The 17,595-nt window shown below is 45.3% G+C and overlaps 1 protein-coding gene across 2 annotated transcripts in view; it reads left to right on the top strand.

Moving 5' to 3' along the window:
• Window positions 1–10,042: 10,042 nt before the first annotated feature.
• Window positions 10,043–17,595, top strand: part of DERA (deoxyribose-phosphate aldolase) — a 98,122-nt gene continuing 90,569 nt past the window's right edge. For both annotated transcript variants that reach the window (XM_038770543.1, XM_038770544.1), the window contains exon 1: window positions 10,043–10,146. In XM_038770543.1, coding sequence (XP_038626471.1) covers window positions 10,116–10,146 — 31 coding nt within the window. In that variant the 5' untranslated portion in view covers window positions 10,043–10,115. The remainder of the gene's footprint in view (window positions 10,147–17,595) is intronic.

The raw sequence follows: 17,595 nt of genomic DNA on the forward strand, positions 1-17,595 counted from the left end.
ATCGAGCGCTTACTGGGTGCAGAGCAATCAATCGTATTTATCGAGCGCTTACTGTGTGCAGAGCTGGACTAAGCGCTTGGGAAGTCCAAGTTGGCAACATCTAGCATCTCTATAGTCATTCATTCATTCAATCGTATTGATTGAGCGCTCACTGTGGGCAGAGCACTGGACTAATCGCTTGGCAACATCTAGAGCCCACTGTCGGGTAGGGACCGTCTCTGTATGTTGCCAACTTGGACTTCCCAAGCGCTTAGTACAGTGCTCTGCACACCAGTAAGCGCTCAATAAATACGGTTGAGTAATAACAATAGTAATAGTAATGATCATTCATTCATTCATTCAATCGTATTTATCGAGCGCTTACTGGGTGCAGAGCACTGGACTAAGCGCCAGGGAAGTACGAGTGATGATGAGAAGCAGCGTGGCTCAGCGGAAAGGGCCGGGCTTCGGGGGTCAGAGGACGTGGGTTCGAATCCCGGCTCCGCCACTTGTCGGCTGTGCGACCTTGGGCGAGACACTTCACTTCTCTGGGCCTCGGTGACCTCGTCTGTCAAATGGGGAGGAAGACTGAGCGCTACACAGGACAACCTGATCATCTTGTATCCCCCCCTTCTCTGGGCCTCAGTGACCTCATCTGTCAAATGGGGAGGAAGACTGTGAGCGCCACACGGGACAACCTGATCACCTTGTATCCCCCGCAGCGCTTAGGACAGTGCTTGGCACAGTAAGCACTTAACAAATGCCATTATTATTATTATTATTATTATTATTGATTATTATTATTATTCTCTGGACCTCAGTGACCTCATCTGTCAAATGGGGAGGAAGACTGAGCGCCACACGGGACAACCTGATCACCTTGTATCCCCCGCAGCGCTTAGGACAGTGCTTGGCACAGAGTAAGCACTTAACAAATGCCATTATTATTATTATTGATTATTATTATTATTCTCTGGACCTCAGTTCCCTCATCTGTCAAATGGGGAGGAAGACTGAGCTCCACACGGGTCAACCTGATCACCTTGTATCCCCCCCACCCCCAGCGCTTAGGACAGTGCTTGGTATATAGTAAGCGCTTAAAAAATACCATCATCATCATTATTATTTTCTGGGCCTCAGTGACCTCATCTGTCAAATGGGGAGGAAGACTGTGAGCTCCACATGGGACAACCTGATCACCTTGTATCACCCCCAGCGCTTAGGACAGTGCTTGGTATATAGTAAGCGCTTAAAAAATACCATCATCATCATTATTATTTTCTGGGCCTCAGTGACCTCATCTGTCAAATGGGGAGGAAGACTGTGAGCTCCACATGGGACAACCTGATCACCTTGTATCCCCCCCAGCGCTTAGGACAGTGCTTGGCACATAGTAAGCGCTTAACAAATACCATCACCACCGTCATCATCATTATTATTATTCTCTGGGCCTCAGTTCCCTCATCTGTCAAATGGGGAGGAAGACGGTGAGCCCCACGGGGGACAACCTGATCACCCTGTATCCCCCCCAGCGCTTAGGACAGTGCATGGCACATAGTAAGCACTTAAAAAATACCATCACCACCATCATCATCATTATTATTATTCTCTGGGCCTCAGTTCCCTCATCTGTCAAATGGGGAGGAAGACTGTGAGCCCCACGGGGGACAACCTGAGCACCCTGTATCCCCCCCAGCGCTTAGGACAGTGCTTGGCACATAGTAAGCGCTTAACAAATACCATCACCACCATCATCATCATTATTATTATTCTCTGGGCCTCAGTTCCCTCATCTGTCAAATGGGGAGGAAGACTGTGAGCCCCAAGTGGGACAACCTGATCACCTTGTATCCCCTCCAGCGCTTAGGACAGTGCTTGGCACATAGTAAGCGCTTAAAAAATACCATTACAACCATCATCATCATTATTATTCTCTGGGCCTCAGTGACTTCATCTGTCAAATGGGGAGGAAGATTGTGAGCCCCACGGGGGACAACCTGATCACCTTGTATCCCCCCCAGCGCTTAGAACAGTGCTTTGCACATAGTAAGTGCTTAACAAATATCATCATTATTATTATTATTATTACTCTGTGCCAGGCACTATACTGAGCGCCAGGGTGGATGCAAGCAAATCGAGTTGGACACGGTCCCTGCCCCACGTGGGGCTCACAGTCTCCATCCCCATTTTACAGATGAGGGAACCGAGGCTCGGGGAAGTGAAGTGACTCGCCCAGGGTCACGCAGCCAAGTGGCAGAGCCGGGATTAGAACCCACGACCTCTGATTCCCAGGCCCGGGCTCCATCCGGTAGACGGGCCGCTTCGGCACCAGGAGTTGTTTTCCGGGAAACGGGAAACGGCGTGGTCTCCCTGTTGGGTAGGGACCGTCTCTAGATGTTCCCAACTTGTGCTTCCCAAGCGCTTAGTACAGTGCTCTGCACACAGTAAGCGCTCAATAAATATGATTGTATGAATGAATGAATGGGGGGGGCGGTTGGACGGAGACTGGGTTTTCTGCTCCAGGCTGTAATAATAATAATAATACTTGGACGGAAACTGGGTTTTAATAATGATAATGGCATTTATTAAGCGCTTACTATGTGCCAAGCACTGTTCTAAGCGCTGAGGGAGGTTACAAGGTGATCAGGTTGTCCCAAAGGGGGGCTCACAGTCTTCATCCCCATTTTCCAGATGAGGTAACAGAGGCCCAGAGAAGTGAAGTGACTTGCCCAAGGTCACACAGCTGAAGATTGGCGGAGCCGGGATATGAACCCATGACCTCGGACTCCAAAGCCCGGGCTCTTTCAATCAATCATCAATCAATCGTATTTATTTTTTTTATTTTTTTTAATGGCATTTATTAAGCGCTTCCTATGTGCAAAGCACTGTTCTAAATGCTGGGGTGGTTACAAGGTGATTAGGTTGTCCCACGTGGGGCTCACAGTCTTAATCCCATTTTACAGATGAGGTCACTGAGGCCCAGAGAAGTGAATTGACTTGCCCAAAGTCACACAGCTGACAATTGGTGGAGCCGGGATTTGAACCCAAGACCTCTGACTCCAAAGCCCAGGCTCTTTTCCACTGAGCCACGCTGCTTCTATTGAATAAATATTCTATTTATTGAGCTCTTACTGTGTGCAGAGCACTGTACTAAGCGTTTGGGAAGTCCAAGTTGGCAACATATAGAGACGGTCCCTACCCAACAGTGGGATCTTTCCACTGAGCCACGCTGCTTTTTCTGCTCCAGGCTGAAATAATGATAATAATACTAATAATAATCGTGGAATTTAAGCACTTACTATGTGCCAGGCACTGTACTAAGCACTGGGGTGGGTACAAGCGGAGAAGCAGCGTGGCTCAGTGGGAAGAGCCCGGGCTTCGGAGTCAGAGGTCGTGGGTTCTAATCCCGGCTCCGCCACGTGTCTGCTGTGTGACCTTGGGCAAGTCGCTTCCCTTCTCTGGGCCTCAGTTCCCCCATCTGGAAAATGGGGATGAAGACTGGGAGCCCCCCGTGGGACAACCTCATCACCTCGTAACCTCCCCAGCGCTTAGTACAGTGCTTTGCACATAGTAAGCGCTTAATAAATGCCATTATTATTATTATTATTCTCTGGGCCTCAATTCCCTCATCTGTAAAATGGGGGTGAAGACTGAGCCCCCCGTGGGACAACCTCATCACCTTGTAACGTCCCCAAGTGCTTAGAACAGTGCTTGACACATAGTAAGCGCTCAACAAATACCATCATTATCATTATTATTATTATTCAGAAGCAGCATGTCCTAGTGGGAAGAGCCCAGGATTGGGAGTCAGAGGTCATGGGTTCAAATCTCGGCTCCGCACTTATCTGCTGTGTGACCTTGAGCAAGTCAGTCACTTCACTTCTCTGGGCCTCAGTTCCCTCATCTGGAAAATGGGGATGAAGGCTGTGAGCCCCCCGTGGGACAACCTGATCACCTTGTAACCCCCCAGCGCTTAGAACAGTGCTTGGCACATAGTAAGCGCTTAACAAATACCACCGTTATTATTATTATTACAAGCAAATCGGGTCGGACACAGTCCCTGTCCCCCGTGGGGCTCGCCGTCTTCATCCCCATTTGACAGATGAGGGAACTGAGGCCCAGAGAAGTGACGTGGACCTGCCCAAGGTGAGAAGCAGCGTGGCTCAGTGGAAGGAGCCCGGGCTTTGGAGTCCGAGGTCATGGGTTCAAATCCCGGCTCTGCCCCTTGTCAGCTGTGTGACCCTGGGCAAGTCGCTTCACTTCTCCGGGCCTCAGTTCCCTCATCTGTCAAATGGGGATGAAGACTGTGAGCCCGCCGTGGGGCAACCTGATCAGCCTGTAACCTCCCCAGCGCTTAGAACAGTGCTTGGCACGTAGTAAGCGCTTAATAAACACCATTATTAGTGAAAAAGAGTTTGAGCTTGAGAGTCAGAGGTCATGGGTTCTAGACCGTGAGCCCGCTGTTGGGTAGGGACCGTCTCTAGATGTTGCCAACTTGGACTTCCCAAGCGCTTAGTACAGTGCTCTGCACACGGTAAGCGCTCAATAAAGAAGCAGAAGAATAATAGAAGCAGCGTGGTTCAGTGGAAAGAACACGGGCTTTGGAGTCAGAGGTCATGGGTTCGAATCCCGGCTCTGCCACCTGTCTGCTGTGTGACCTTGGGCAAGTCACTTCACTTCTCTGAGCCTCAGTTCCCTCATCTGTAAAAATGGGGATTAAGACTGTGAGCCCCACGTGGGACAACCTGATCACATTGTATCCCCCCCAGCGCTTAGAACAGTGCTTGGCACATAGTAAGCGCTTAACAAATGCCAACATTATTTCCAAATCTCCATCTCCGGCCCGGATCTCTCTCCCGGTCTCGCATTTCCTCCGGCCTTCAGGAGATCTCTTAGTACAGTGCTCACTCTTTATCGCTGTACTGAGCTTCCCCAAACGCTTAGTACGCTTAGTTCTATAGAGAAGCAGCGGGGCTCAGTGGAAAGAGCCCGGGCTTTGGAGTCAGAGGTCGTGGGTTCAAATCCGGGCTCCGCCACATCTCTGCTGTGTGACCTTGGGCAAGTCACTTAACTTCTCTGAGCCTCAGTTCCCTCGTCTGGAAAATGGGGATGAAGACTGTGAGCCCCACGTGGGACAACCTGATCACTTTGTATCCCCCCCAGCGCTTAGAACAGTGCTTGGCACATAGCGCTTAACAAATGCCAACATTATTATTATTATTACAGTGCTCTGCACACAGCAAACTTAGAACAGTGCTTTGCACATAGTAACTGCTTAACAAATGCCACCATTATTATTATTATTATTATTAATAGAGAGGCAGCGTGGCTCAGTGGAAAGAGCCCGGGCTTGGGAGTCGGAGGTCGTGGGTTCTAATCCCGCGCTCCGCCGCTCGTCAGCTGGGTGACTTTGGGCAACTCACTTCACTTCTGGGCCTCAGTTCCCTCATCTGTAAAATGGGGATTGATTGGGTAGGGACCGTCTCTAAATGTTGCCAACTTGTACTTCCCAAGCGCTTAGTCCAGCGCTCTGCACACAGGAAGCGCTCAATAAATACGATTGAATGAATGAATGAATACTAATAATCATCATCATCAATCGTATTTATTGAGCGCTTACTGTGTGCAGAGCACTGTACTAAGCGCTTGGGAAGGACAAGTTGGCAACATCTAGAGACGGTCCCGACCCAACAGCGGGCTCACAGGCTAGAAGGGGGAAGAGCCCAGGTTTGGGAGCCAGGGGTCCTGGGTTCTAATCCTGGCTCCGCCACTGGTCAGCTGGGTGACTTTGGGCAAGTCACTTCACTTCTCTGGGCCTCAGTTCCCTCGTCTGGAAAATGGGGATTAAGACTGGGAGCCCTAGAAGCAGCGTGGCTCAGTGGAAAGAGCCCGGGCTTTGGAGTCTGAGGTCGTGGGTTCAAATCCCGGCTCCGCCACTTGTCAGCTGGGTGACTTTGGGCAAGTCACTTCACTTCTCTGGGCCTCAGTTCCCTCATCTGGAAAATGGGGATGAAGACTGTGAGCCCCCCATGGGACAACATGATTACCTTGTATCCCCCCGAGCGCTTAGAACAGTGCTTGGCACGTAGTAAGTGCTTAAAAAATACCATCACCGTCATCAGCATCAGTATTATTATTATTCTCTGGGCCTCAGTGACCTCATCTGTCAAATGGGGAGGAAGACTGGGAGCCCCACGGGGGACGACCTGATCACCTTGTATCCCCCCCAGCGCTTAGGACAGTGCTTAGACTGTGAGCCCGCTGTTGGGTAGGGACCGTCTCTAGATGTTGCCAACGTGTACTTCCCAAGCGCTTAGTACAGTGCTCTGCACACAGTGAGCGCTCAATAAATATGATTGAATGAGTGAATGAATGAACATAGTAAGCGCTTAATAAATGCCATCATTATTATCTTTATCATCTTGTATCCATCTTGTATCCATCCATCCAAGAGCCCGGGCTTTGGAGTCAGAGGTCATGGGTTCAAATCCCAGCTCCACCACTTGTCAGCTGGGGGACTTTGGGCAAGTCACTTCACTTCTCTGGGCCTCAGTTCCCTCATCTGTGAAATGGGGATAAAGACTGTGAGCCCCACGGGGGACAGCCTGCTGACCTTGTATCTACCCCAGCGCTTAGAACAGTGGTTGGCACATAGTAAGCGCTTAATAAATGCCATCATTATTATTATTATTATCCACCGCAGCGCTTAGAGCAGTGCTTGGCACATGGTAAGTGCTCGACAAATGCCATTATTGACTGTCTCTATCTGTTGCCGACTTGTAATAATGATGGCATTAATTAAGCGCTTACTATGCAAAGCACTGTTCTAAACGCCAGGGAAGTTACAAGGTGATGAGGTTGTCCCACGGGGGGCTCACGGTCTTCATTCCCATTTTCCAGATGAGGGAACTGAGGCACACAGAATAATAATAAATAATAATGATGGCATTTATTGAGGACTTACTATGTGCAAAGCACTGTTCTAAGCGCCAGGGAGGTTATAAGGTGATCAGGTTGTCCCACGGTGGCTCACAGTCTTCATCCCCATTTTCCAGATGAGGGAACTGAGGCCCAGAGAAGTAGACTGTGAGCCCACTGTTGGGTAGGGACTGTCTCTACATGTTGCCAACTTGTACTTCCGAAGCGCTTAGTCCAGTGCTCTGCACACAGTAAGCGCTCAATAAATACGATTGATTGATTGATTGAAGTGACTTGCCCAGAGTCACACAGCTGACAGTTGGCAGAACCGGGATTCATTCATTCATTCAATCGTATTTATTGAGCGCTACTGTGTGCAGAGCACTGCACTAAGCGCTTGGGCAGTCCAAGTTGGCAACACATAGAGACGGTCCCTACCCAACAGCGGGCTCACGGTCTAGAAGGGGGAGACAGAAAACAAAACAAAACATTAACAAAATAAAATAAATAGAATAAATATGTACAAATAAATTCATTCATTCATTCAATCGTATTTATTGAGCGCTTACTGTGTGCAGAGCACTGGACTAAGTGCTTGGAAAGTACAAGTTTGCAACATCTACCCAACAACGGGCTCACAGTCTAGAAGGGGGAGACAGACAACAAAACAAAACATATTAACAAAATAAAATAAATAAAATAGTAAATATGTACAAGTCAAATATGTACAAACATACATATACAGGATTCGAACCCATGACCTCTGACTCCAAATCCCGGGCTCTTTCCACCGAGCCACGCTGCTTCCCGAACCTGCGTGTACTTCCCGAACGCTTAGTGCAGTGCTCTGCACACAGTAAGCGCTCAAATAAGATTGAATGAGTGAATGAATGATTGAATGAATGAACGAATGATTTGCCAGTGGGGAGGGGCTGTGATTGACAGGGGCGGGCGGGGAAAGGTGGAGGGGCTAAGGAGGGGAGCGGATCTGTGATTCGCGGGAAGGGGCGTGCCCAGGGGCGGGGCTGTGATTGGCCGAGAGGCTAAAGGCCGGGCTGTGATTGGCCGGGAGGAGTCGCGTTCGGGCGAAGATTGGTGATTGGCGGAGAGGCTGGAGGCGGGACTGTGATTGGCCGGGGAAGATTTGTGATTGGTAGGGAGACTGGAGGCGGGGCTGGGGACGGCGGATCTGTGATTGGCGGAGAGGCTCGAGGCGGCGCTGTGATTGGCCGGGAGAAACCGCGGCCGGGGGAAGCTTGTGATTGGAGGAGAGATTGTAGGCGGGACTGTGATTGGCCGGGAGAAGCCTCTGTCGGGGGAAGAGTTGTGATTGGCGGGGAGGGGCGCGGCTGGGGCGGAGCTGTGATTAGCGGAGAGGCTGGAGACGGGACTGTGATTGGCTGGGAGCAGTCGCGGCCGGGGGAAGATTTGTGATTGGCGGGGAGGCTGGAGGCGGGGCTGTGATTGGCGGGGAGCAGCGTGGCTGCGGGGCGAACTGTGATTGACGGAAAGGCTCGAGGCTGCGCTGTGATTGGACGGGAGGGGAGTGGCTGGCAGATTTGTGATTGGCGGAGAGGTTGGAGGCGGGGCTGTGATTGGCGGAGAGGGGCGTGGCTGGGGGGCGGACTGTAATTGGCGGAGAGGCACGAGGCTGCGCTGTGATTGGACGGGTGGGGCGTGGCTGGCAGATTTGTGATTGGCGGAGAGCCTGGAGGCGGGGCTGTGATTGGCCGGGAGCAGTCGCGGCCGGGGAACGATTTGTGATTGGCGGGATGGCCGGGATGAGCCCCGGCCGGGGGAAGATTTATAATTGGCGGAGAGGTTGTAGGCCGGGTTGTGAATGGCCGGAAGCAGCCGCGGCCGGGGGAAGATTGGTGATTGGCGGAGAGTCTGGAGGCGGGGCTGTGATTGGCGGGAAGGGGCGTGGCTGGGGCCGGAGCTGTGTTTGGCGGAGAGTCTATACGCGGTGCTGTGATTGGTCGGGAGGAGCCGCGGCCGGGGGAAGATTTGTGATTGGCGGGGAGACTGGAGGAGGGGCTGTGATTGGTCGTGAGGAGCCGCTGACCGGGGGAAGATTTGTAATTGGTGGAGAGGCTAGAGGCGGGGACGTGATTGGTGGGAAGAGGCGTGGCTGAGCACGGAGCTGTGATTGGCGGAGAGGCTCGAGGCGGCGCTGTGATTGGCCGGGAGCAGCCGCGGCCGGGGGAAGATTTGTGATTGGCGGGGAGACCGGAGGAGGGGCTTTGATCGGCGGGGAGGGGCGAGCCTGGAGCGGATTTGTGATTGGCGGAGAGGCTCGAGGCGGCGCTGTGATTGGACGGGAGGAGCCGCGGGAAGATTTGTGATTGGCGGAGAGGCTGGAGGCGGGGCTGTGATTGGCGGGAAGGGGCGTGGCTGGGGGCGGAGCTGTGATTGGCGGAGAGGCTCGAGGCGGCGCTGTGATTGGCCGGGCGGAGCCGCGGCCGGGGGAAGATTGTGATTGGCGGGGAGACCCGAGGCGCGGCTGTGATTGGCCGGGAGCAGCCGCGGCCGGGGGAGGCTTGGTGATTGGCGGAGAGGCTAGAGGCGTGGCTGTGATTGGCGGGAAGGGGCGTGGCTGGGGGGCGGAGCTGTGATTGGCGGAGAGTCTATAGGCGGGGCTGTGATTGGCCGGGAGGAGCCGAGGCCGAGGGAAGATTTGTGATTGGCGGCGAGTGGTCGTGGCTAGGGACGGATTTGTGATTGGCGGAGAGGCCGGGGGAGGGGCTGTGATTGGCCGGGAGCAGCCGCGGCCGGGGGAAGATTGGTGATTGGCGGAGACGCTGGAGGCGGGGCTGTGATTGGCGGGGAGGGGCGTGGCTGGGGGGGCGGAGCTGTGATTGGCGGAGAGTCTATTGGCCGGGGAGAGCCGAGGCCGAGGGAAGATTTGTGATTGGCGGCGAGGGGGCGTGGCTAGGGTCGGACTTGTGATTGGCGGAGAGGCCGGGGGCGGGGCTGTGATTGGCCGGGAGGAGCCGCGGCCGGGGGACGATTGGTGATTGGCGGCGAGGCTAGAGGCGGGGCTGTGATTGGCGGGGAGGGGCGTGGCCGTCAGATTTGTGATTGGCGGAGAGGCTCGAGGCTGCGCTGTGATTGGCCGGGAGGGGCTTGGGGGGCGGGGCCGGCGGAGCAGGAAGCGAGCGGACCGCCGTTCTTCCACCCCCCCCTCCCGTCCGTCCGCCGCCGCCTCCTCCTCCAGGATGGCCTCCGGGAATCCGGGCACAGAGCTGGGTAAGGGACGCCCCGCCCGCGGATCTGGGTTCTAATCCCGCTTGGCACGGAATAAGCGCTTAACAAATGCTATTATTATTATTGTCATTATTAATATTATTATCATTATTATTATTATTATTGTTATTACTACTTGTACCCACCCTAGCGCTTAGAACAGTACTTGGCACAGAGTAAGCGCTTAGCAAATACCATTAGTATTATTGTCATTATTAATATCATTATTATCATCATTATTATTATTATCGTTACTTGTACCCACCCCAGCGCTTAGAACAGTGCTTAGCACAGAGTAAGCGCTTAACAAATGCCATTATTATTATTATCATTATTATTATTATTATTACTTGTACCCACCCCAGCGCTTAGAACAGTACTTGGCACCCAGTAAGCGCTCAACAAATACCACCATCATCATCATCATCATCATTATTATTATTATTATTACTATTATCATTACTTGTACCCACCCCAGCGCTCAGAACAGTGCTTGGCACCCAGTAAGCGCTTAACAAATGCTATTATTATTATTGTCATTATTAATATTGTTATCATTATTATTATTATTGTTATTACTGCTTGTACCCACCCTAGCGCTTAGAACAGTACTTGGCACAGAGTAAGCGCTTAACAAATACCATTAGTATTATTGTCATTATTAATATCATTATTATCATCATTATTATTATTATCGTTACTTGTACCCACCCCAGCGCTTAGAACAGTGCTTGGCACAGAGTAAGCGCTTAACAAATGCCATTATTATTATTATCATTATTATTATTATTACTTGTACCCACCCCAGCGCTTAGAACAGTACTTGGCACCCAGTAAGCGCTCAACAAATACCACCATCATCATCATCATCATCATTATTATTATTATTATTACTATTATCATTACTTGTACCCACCCCAGCGCTCAGAACAGTGCTTGGCACCCAGTAAGCGCTTAACAAATGCTATTATTATTGTCATTATTAATATTATTATCATCATTATTATTATTGTTATTACTGCTTGTACCCACCCTAGCGCTTAGAACAGTACTTGGCACAGAGTAAGCGCTTAACAAATACCATTAGTATTATTGTCATTATTAATATCATTATTATCATCATTATTATTATTATCGTTACTTGTACCCACCCCAGCGCTTAGAACAGTGCTTGGCACAGAGTAAGCGCTTAACAAATGCCATTATTATTATTATTATCATTACTTGTACCCCCCCCCAGCACTTAGAACAGTACTTGGCACCCAGTAAGCGCTCAACAAATACCACCACCACCATCATCATCATCATCATCATCATCATCATCATCATTATTATTATCATCATTACTTGCACCCACCCCAGCGCTTAGAACAGTGTTTGGTACAGAGTAAGCGCTTAACAAATGCCATTATTACTATTATTATTATTATTATTATTTGTACCCACCCCAGCACTTAGAACAGTACTTGGCATCCAGTAAGCGCTCAACAAATACCACCACCACCACCACCATCATCATTATTATTATTATCATTACTTGTACCCACCCCAGCGCTTAGAACAGTGCTTGGCACAGAATAAGCACTTAACAAATGCCATTATTATTATTATCATTATTATTATTATTACTTGTACCCACCCCAGCGCTTAGAACAGTACTTGGCACCCAGTAAGCGCTCAACAAATACCACCATCATCATCATCATCATCATTATTATTATTATTATTATTACTATTATCATTACTTGTACCCACCCCAGCGCTCAGAACAGTGCTTGGCACCCAGTAAGCGCTTAACAAATGCTATTATTATTATTGTCATTATTAATATTATTATCATTATTATTATTATTGTTAATACTGCTTGTACCCACCCTAGCGCTTAGAACAGTACTTGGCACAGAGTAAGCGCTTAACAAATACCATTAGTATTATTGTCATTATTAATATCATTATTATCATCATTATTATTATTATCGTTACTTGTACCCACCCCAGCGCTTAGAACAGTGCTTGGCACAGAGTAAGCGCTTAACAAATGCCATTATTATTATTATTATCATTACTTGTACCCCCCCCCCCAGCACTTAGAACAGTACTTGGCACCCAGTAAGCGCTCAACAAATACCACCACCACCACCATCATCATCATCATCATTATTATTATCATCATTACTTGCACCCACCCCAGCGCTTAGAACAGTGTTTGGTACAGAGTAAGCGCTTAACAAATGCCATTATTACTGTTATTATTATTATTATTATTATTTGTACCCACCCCAGCACTTAGAACAGTACTTGGCATCCAGTAAGCGCTCAACAAATACCACCACCACCATCATCATTATTATTATTATTATCATTACTTGTACCCACCCCAGCGCTTAGAACAGTGCTTGGCACAGAGTAAGCGCTTAACAAATGCCATTATTATTATTATCATTATTATTATTACTTGTACCCACCCCAGCTTTTAGAACAGTACTTGGCATCCAGTAAGCGCTCAACAAATACCACAATCATCATCATTATTGTTATTCTTATCATTACTTGTGCCCACCCCAGCTCTTAGAACAGTACTTGGCACCCAGTAAGCGCTCAACAAATACCACCATCATTATTATAATTAACAAATGCCATTATTATCATTACTATCATTATTAATGATTAGAGGGGGGAGGGGAGCTGCGAGGAGGAAGGAGGAAAGAGGAAGAAGGGAAGGGGAAGTTGGGGGAAAATTCAGTCAGTCATTCAGTCCTATTTATAATAATAATAATAATAATAATAATAATAACCATGATGATGGTATTTGTCAAGAGCTCACTCTGTGCCAAGCACTGGTCTAGTCATTCATTCATTCATGCATTCATGCACTCAGTTGTACTTATAATAATAATACTAATAATAATGATGGTATTTTCAAGCGCTCACTCTGTGCCCAGCGCTGTTCTAGTCATTCATTCATTTATTTATTCATTCATTCAGTCCTATTTGTAATGATAATGCTAATGATGATGGTATTTGTCAAGCGCTTACTCTGTGCCAAGCGCTGGTCTAGTCATTCATTCATGCATTCAGTCACTCAGTTGTATTTATAATAATAATACTACTAATAATGATGGTATTTGTCAAGCGCTCACTCTGTGCCCAGCGCTGTTCTAGTCATTCATTCATTCATTTATTCATTCATTCTGTCCTATTTGTAATGGTAATGCTGATGATGATGATGGTATTTGTCACGTGCTTACTCTGTGCCAAGCGCTGGTCTAGTCATTCATTCATGCATTCATTCACTCAGTTGCATTTATCATAATAATACTAATAATGATGGTATTTATCAAGCGCTCACTCTGTGCCCAGTGCTGTTCGTCATTCATTCATTTATTTATTCATTCGTTCAGTCCTATTTGTAATGATAATGCTAATGATGATGATGATGGTATTTGTCAAGTGCTTACTCTGTGCCAAGCATCATCATCATCAGTCGTATTTATTGAGCGCTTACTCTGTGCAGAGCACTGTACTAAGCGCTTGGGAAGTACAAGTTGGCAACATATAGAGACGGTCCCTACCCAACAGTGGGCTCACAGTCTAAAAACAGTTATAATAGTAATATTAATAATAATAATAAACAGTTCAAGCACTGTTCTAGTCATTCCTTCATGCATTTATTCATTCATTCAGTCAGTCCTATTTATAATAATAATAATAATAATAGTAGTACTAACATTGATGAAGGTATTTGTCAAGCGTTTACTCTGTGCCAAGTGCTGTTCTAGTCATTCATTCATTTATTCATTCAGTCAGTCCTATTCATAATAATAACACTAATGATGATGATGGTGTTTGTCAAGCGCTCACTCTGTGCCAAGGGCTGTTCTAGTCATTCATTTATGCATTCATTCATTCATTCAGTCGTAGTTCTAATAATACTAATAATGATGGTATTTGTCCAGCGCTTACTCTGTGCCAAGCGCTGTTCTAATCATTCATTCATTTCTTCATTCATTCAGTCCTATTCATAATAATAATACTAATACTAATGATGGTATTTGTCCAGCGCTTACTCTGTACCAAGCGCTGTTCTAGTCTTTCCTTCATTTCTTCATTCATTCAGTCTATTCGTAATAATAATACTAATTACTAATGATGGTATTTGTTAAGCGTTTACTCTGTGCCAAGCGCTGTTCTAGTCTTTCCTTCATTTCTTCATTCATTCAGTCCTATTCGTAATAATAATACTAATTACTAATGATAGTATTTGTTAAGCGCTTACTCTGTGCCAAGCGCTGTTCTAGTCTTTCATTTATTTCTTCATTCATTCAGTCCTATTCATAATAGTAATACTAATACTAATGATGGTATTTGTTAAGCGCTTACTCTGTGCCAAGCGCTGTTCTAGTCTTTCATTCATGTATTCATTCAGAATAATGAATTCATAATTCATGCAGTCGTGATTCTAGTCTTTCATTCATTTATTCATTCATAATAATGAATTCATAATCCATTCAGTCAGTCGTATTTATAATAATACTAACAGTGATGATGGTATTTGTCAAGCGCTTACTCTGTGCCAAGTGCTGTTCTAGTCATTCATTCATGCATTCATTTATTTATTCAGTCCTTCAGTCCTGTTTGTAATAATATTAATAATAATAATGATAATTCTAATAATAATGATGGAATTTGTCAAGCACATACTCTGTGCCAAGTGCTGTTCTAGTCATTCATTCATGCATTCATTTATTCAGTCATTCAGTCCTATTTATAATATTAATAATAATGATAATTGTAATAATAACGATGGTATTTGTCAAGTGCTTACTCTGCGCCAAGTGCTGTCCTAGTCATTCATTCATGCATTCATTTATTTATTCAGTCATTCAGTCCTATTTATAACGATACTAATAATAATGATAGTAGTACTAACATTGATGAAGGTATTTGTCAAGCACGTACTCTGTGCCAAGCGCTGTTCTAGTCATTCAGTCCTATTTGTAATAATATTAATAATAATAACGATAATCCTAATAATAACGATGGTATTTGTCAAGCGCTTACTCTGTGCCAAGTGCTGTTCTAGTCATTCATTCATGCATTCATTTATTTATTCAGTCATTCAGTACTATTTGTAATAATATTAATAATAATAATGATAATCATAGTAATAACGATGGTATTTGTCAAGCGCTTACTCAGTGCCAAGTGCTGTTCTAGTCATTCATTCATGCATTCATTCATTCATTCAGTCCTATTTATAATGATAATAATAATAATAATGATAGTAGTACTATCATTGATGTCAAGCACTTACTCTGTGCCAAGCGCTGTTCTAGTCATTCATTCATGCATTCATTTATTTATTCAGTCATTCAGTACTATTTGTAATAATATTAATAATAATAATGATAATCATAGTAATAACGATGGTATTTGTCAAGCGCTTACTCAGTGCCAAGTGCTGTTCTAGTCATTCATTCATGCATTCATTTATTTATTCATTCATTCAGTCCTATTTATAATGATAATAATAATAATAATGATAGTAGTACTATCACTGATGTCAAGCACTTACTCTGTGCCAAGCGCTGTTCTAGTCATTCATTCATTCATTCATTTATTTATTCAGTCATTCAGTCCTATTTGTAATAATATTAATAATAATAACGATAATCCTAATAATAACAACGGTATTTGTCAAGCGCTTACTCTGTGCCAAGCGCTGTTCTAGTCATTCATTCATGCATTCATTTATTCATTCATTCAGTCCTATTTATAATGGTAATAATAATAATAATGATAGTAGTACTAACATTGATGAAGGTATTTGTCAAGCTCTTACTCTGTGCCAAGCGCTGTTCTAGTCATTCATTCATGCATTCATTTATTTATTCAGTCATTCAGTCCTATTTGTAATACTATTAATAATAATAACGACAATCCTAATAATAACGATGGTATTTGTCAAGCGCTTACTCTGTGCCAAGTGCTGTTCTAGTCATTCATTCGTGCATTCATTTATTTATTCATTCATTCAGTCCTATTTATAATGATAATAATAATAATAATAATAATAATAATAATGATAGTAGTACCAACATTGATGAAGGTATTTGTCAAGCTCTTACTCTGTGCCAAGCGCTGTTCTAGTCATTCATTCATGCATTCATTTATTTATTCAGTCATTCAGTCCTACTTGTAATAATTTTAATAATAATAACGATAATCCTAATAATAACGATGGTATTTGTCAAGTGCTTACTCTGTGCCAAGTGCTGTTCTAGTCACTCATTCATGCATTCATTTATTTATTCATTCATTCAGTCCTATTTATAATGATAATAATAATAATAATAATAATAATGATAGTAGTACTAACATTGATGAAGGTATTTGTCAAGCTCTTACTCTGTGCCAAGCGCTGTTCTAGTCATTCATTCATGCATTCATTTATTTATTCAGTCATTCAGTCCTATTTGTAATAATATTAATAATAATAACGATAATCCTAACAATAACGATGGTATTTGTCAAGCGCTTACTCTGTGCCCAGTGCTGTTCTGGTCATTCATTCATGCATTTATTTATTTATTCATTCATTCAGTCCTATTTATAATGATGATAATAGTAATAATAATAATAATAATAATAATGATAGTAGTACTAACATTGATGAAGGTATTTGTCAAGCTCTTACTCTGTGCCAAGCGCTGTTCTAGTCATTCATTCATGCATTCATTTATTTATTCAGTCATTCAGTCCTATTTGTAATAATATTAATAATGATAACGATAATCCTAATAATAACGATGGTATTTGTCAAGCGCTTACTCTGTGCCAAGTGCTGTTCTAGTCATTCATTCGTGCATTCATGTACTTATTCAGTTCTATTTGTAATAATATTAATAATGATAATGATAATCCTAATAATAACGATGGTATTTGTCAAGCGCTTACTCTGTGCCAGGCACTGTAGGAAGCAGCGTGGCTCAGTGGAAAGAGCCTGGGCTTGGGAGTCAGAGGTCATGGGTTCGAATCCCGGCTCTGCCACACGTCAGCTGTGTGACCTTGGGCAAGTCGCTTAACGTCTCTGAGCCTCAGTGACCTCATCTGTAAAATGGGGATTAAGATTGTGAGCCCCATGTGGGACACTCTGATCACCTTGTAACCTCCCCAGTGCTTAGAACAGTGCTTTGCACATAGTAAGCGCTTAACAAATGCCATCATTATTATTATTATGTGTATTTATCTGTACATAGCTATATTGCTTATATTGATGCCTGTTCAACTGTTTACTTGTTTTGATGTGTAGGTAGCTATAATTCTGTTTCTTCAGTGCTGTGCATGTAGTACCTGATCACCTTGTAACCTCCCCAGTGCTTAGAACAGTGCTTTGCACATAGTAAGCGCTTAATAAATACTATCATTATTATTAGTAAGTGCTTAAGTGCC

This window comes from Tachyglossus aculeatus, chromosome 2 (assembly GCF_015852505.1).
Source record: "Tachyglossus aculeatus isolate mTacAcu1 chromosome 2, mTacAcu1.pri, whole genome shotgun sequence".
Lineage (NCBI taxonomy): Eukaryota > Metazoa > Chordata > Mammalia > Monotremata > Tachyglossidae > Tachyglossus > Tachyglossus aculeatus.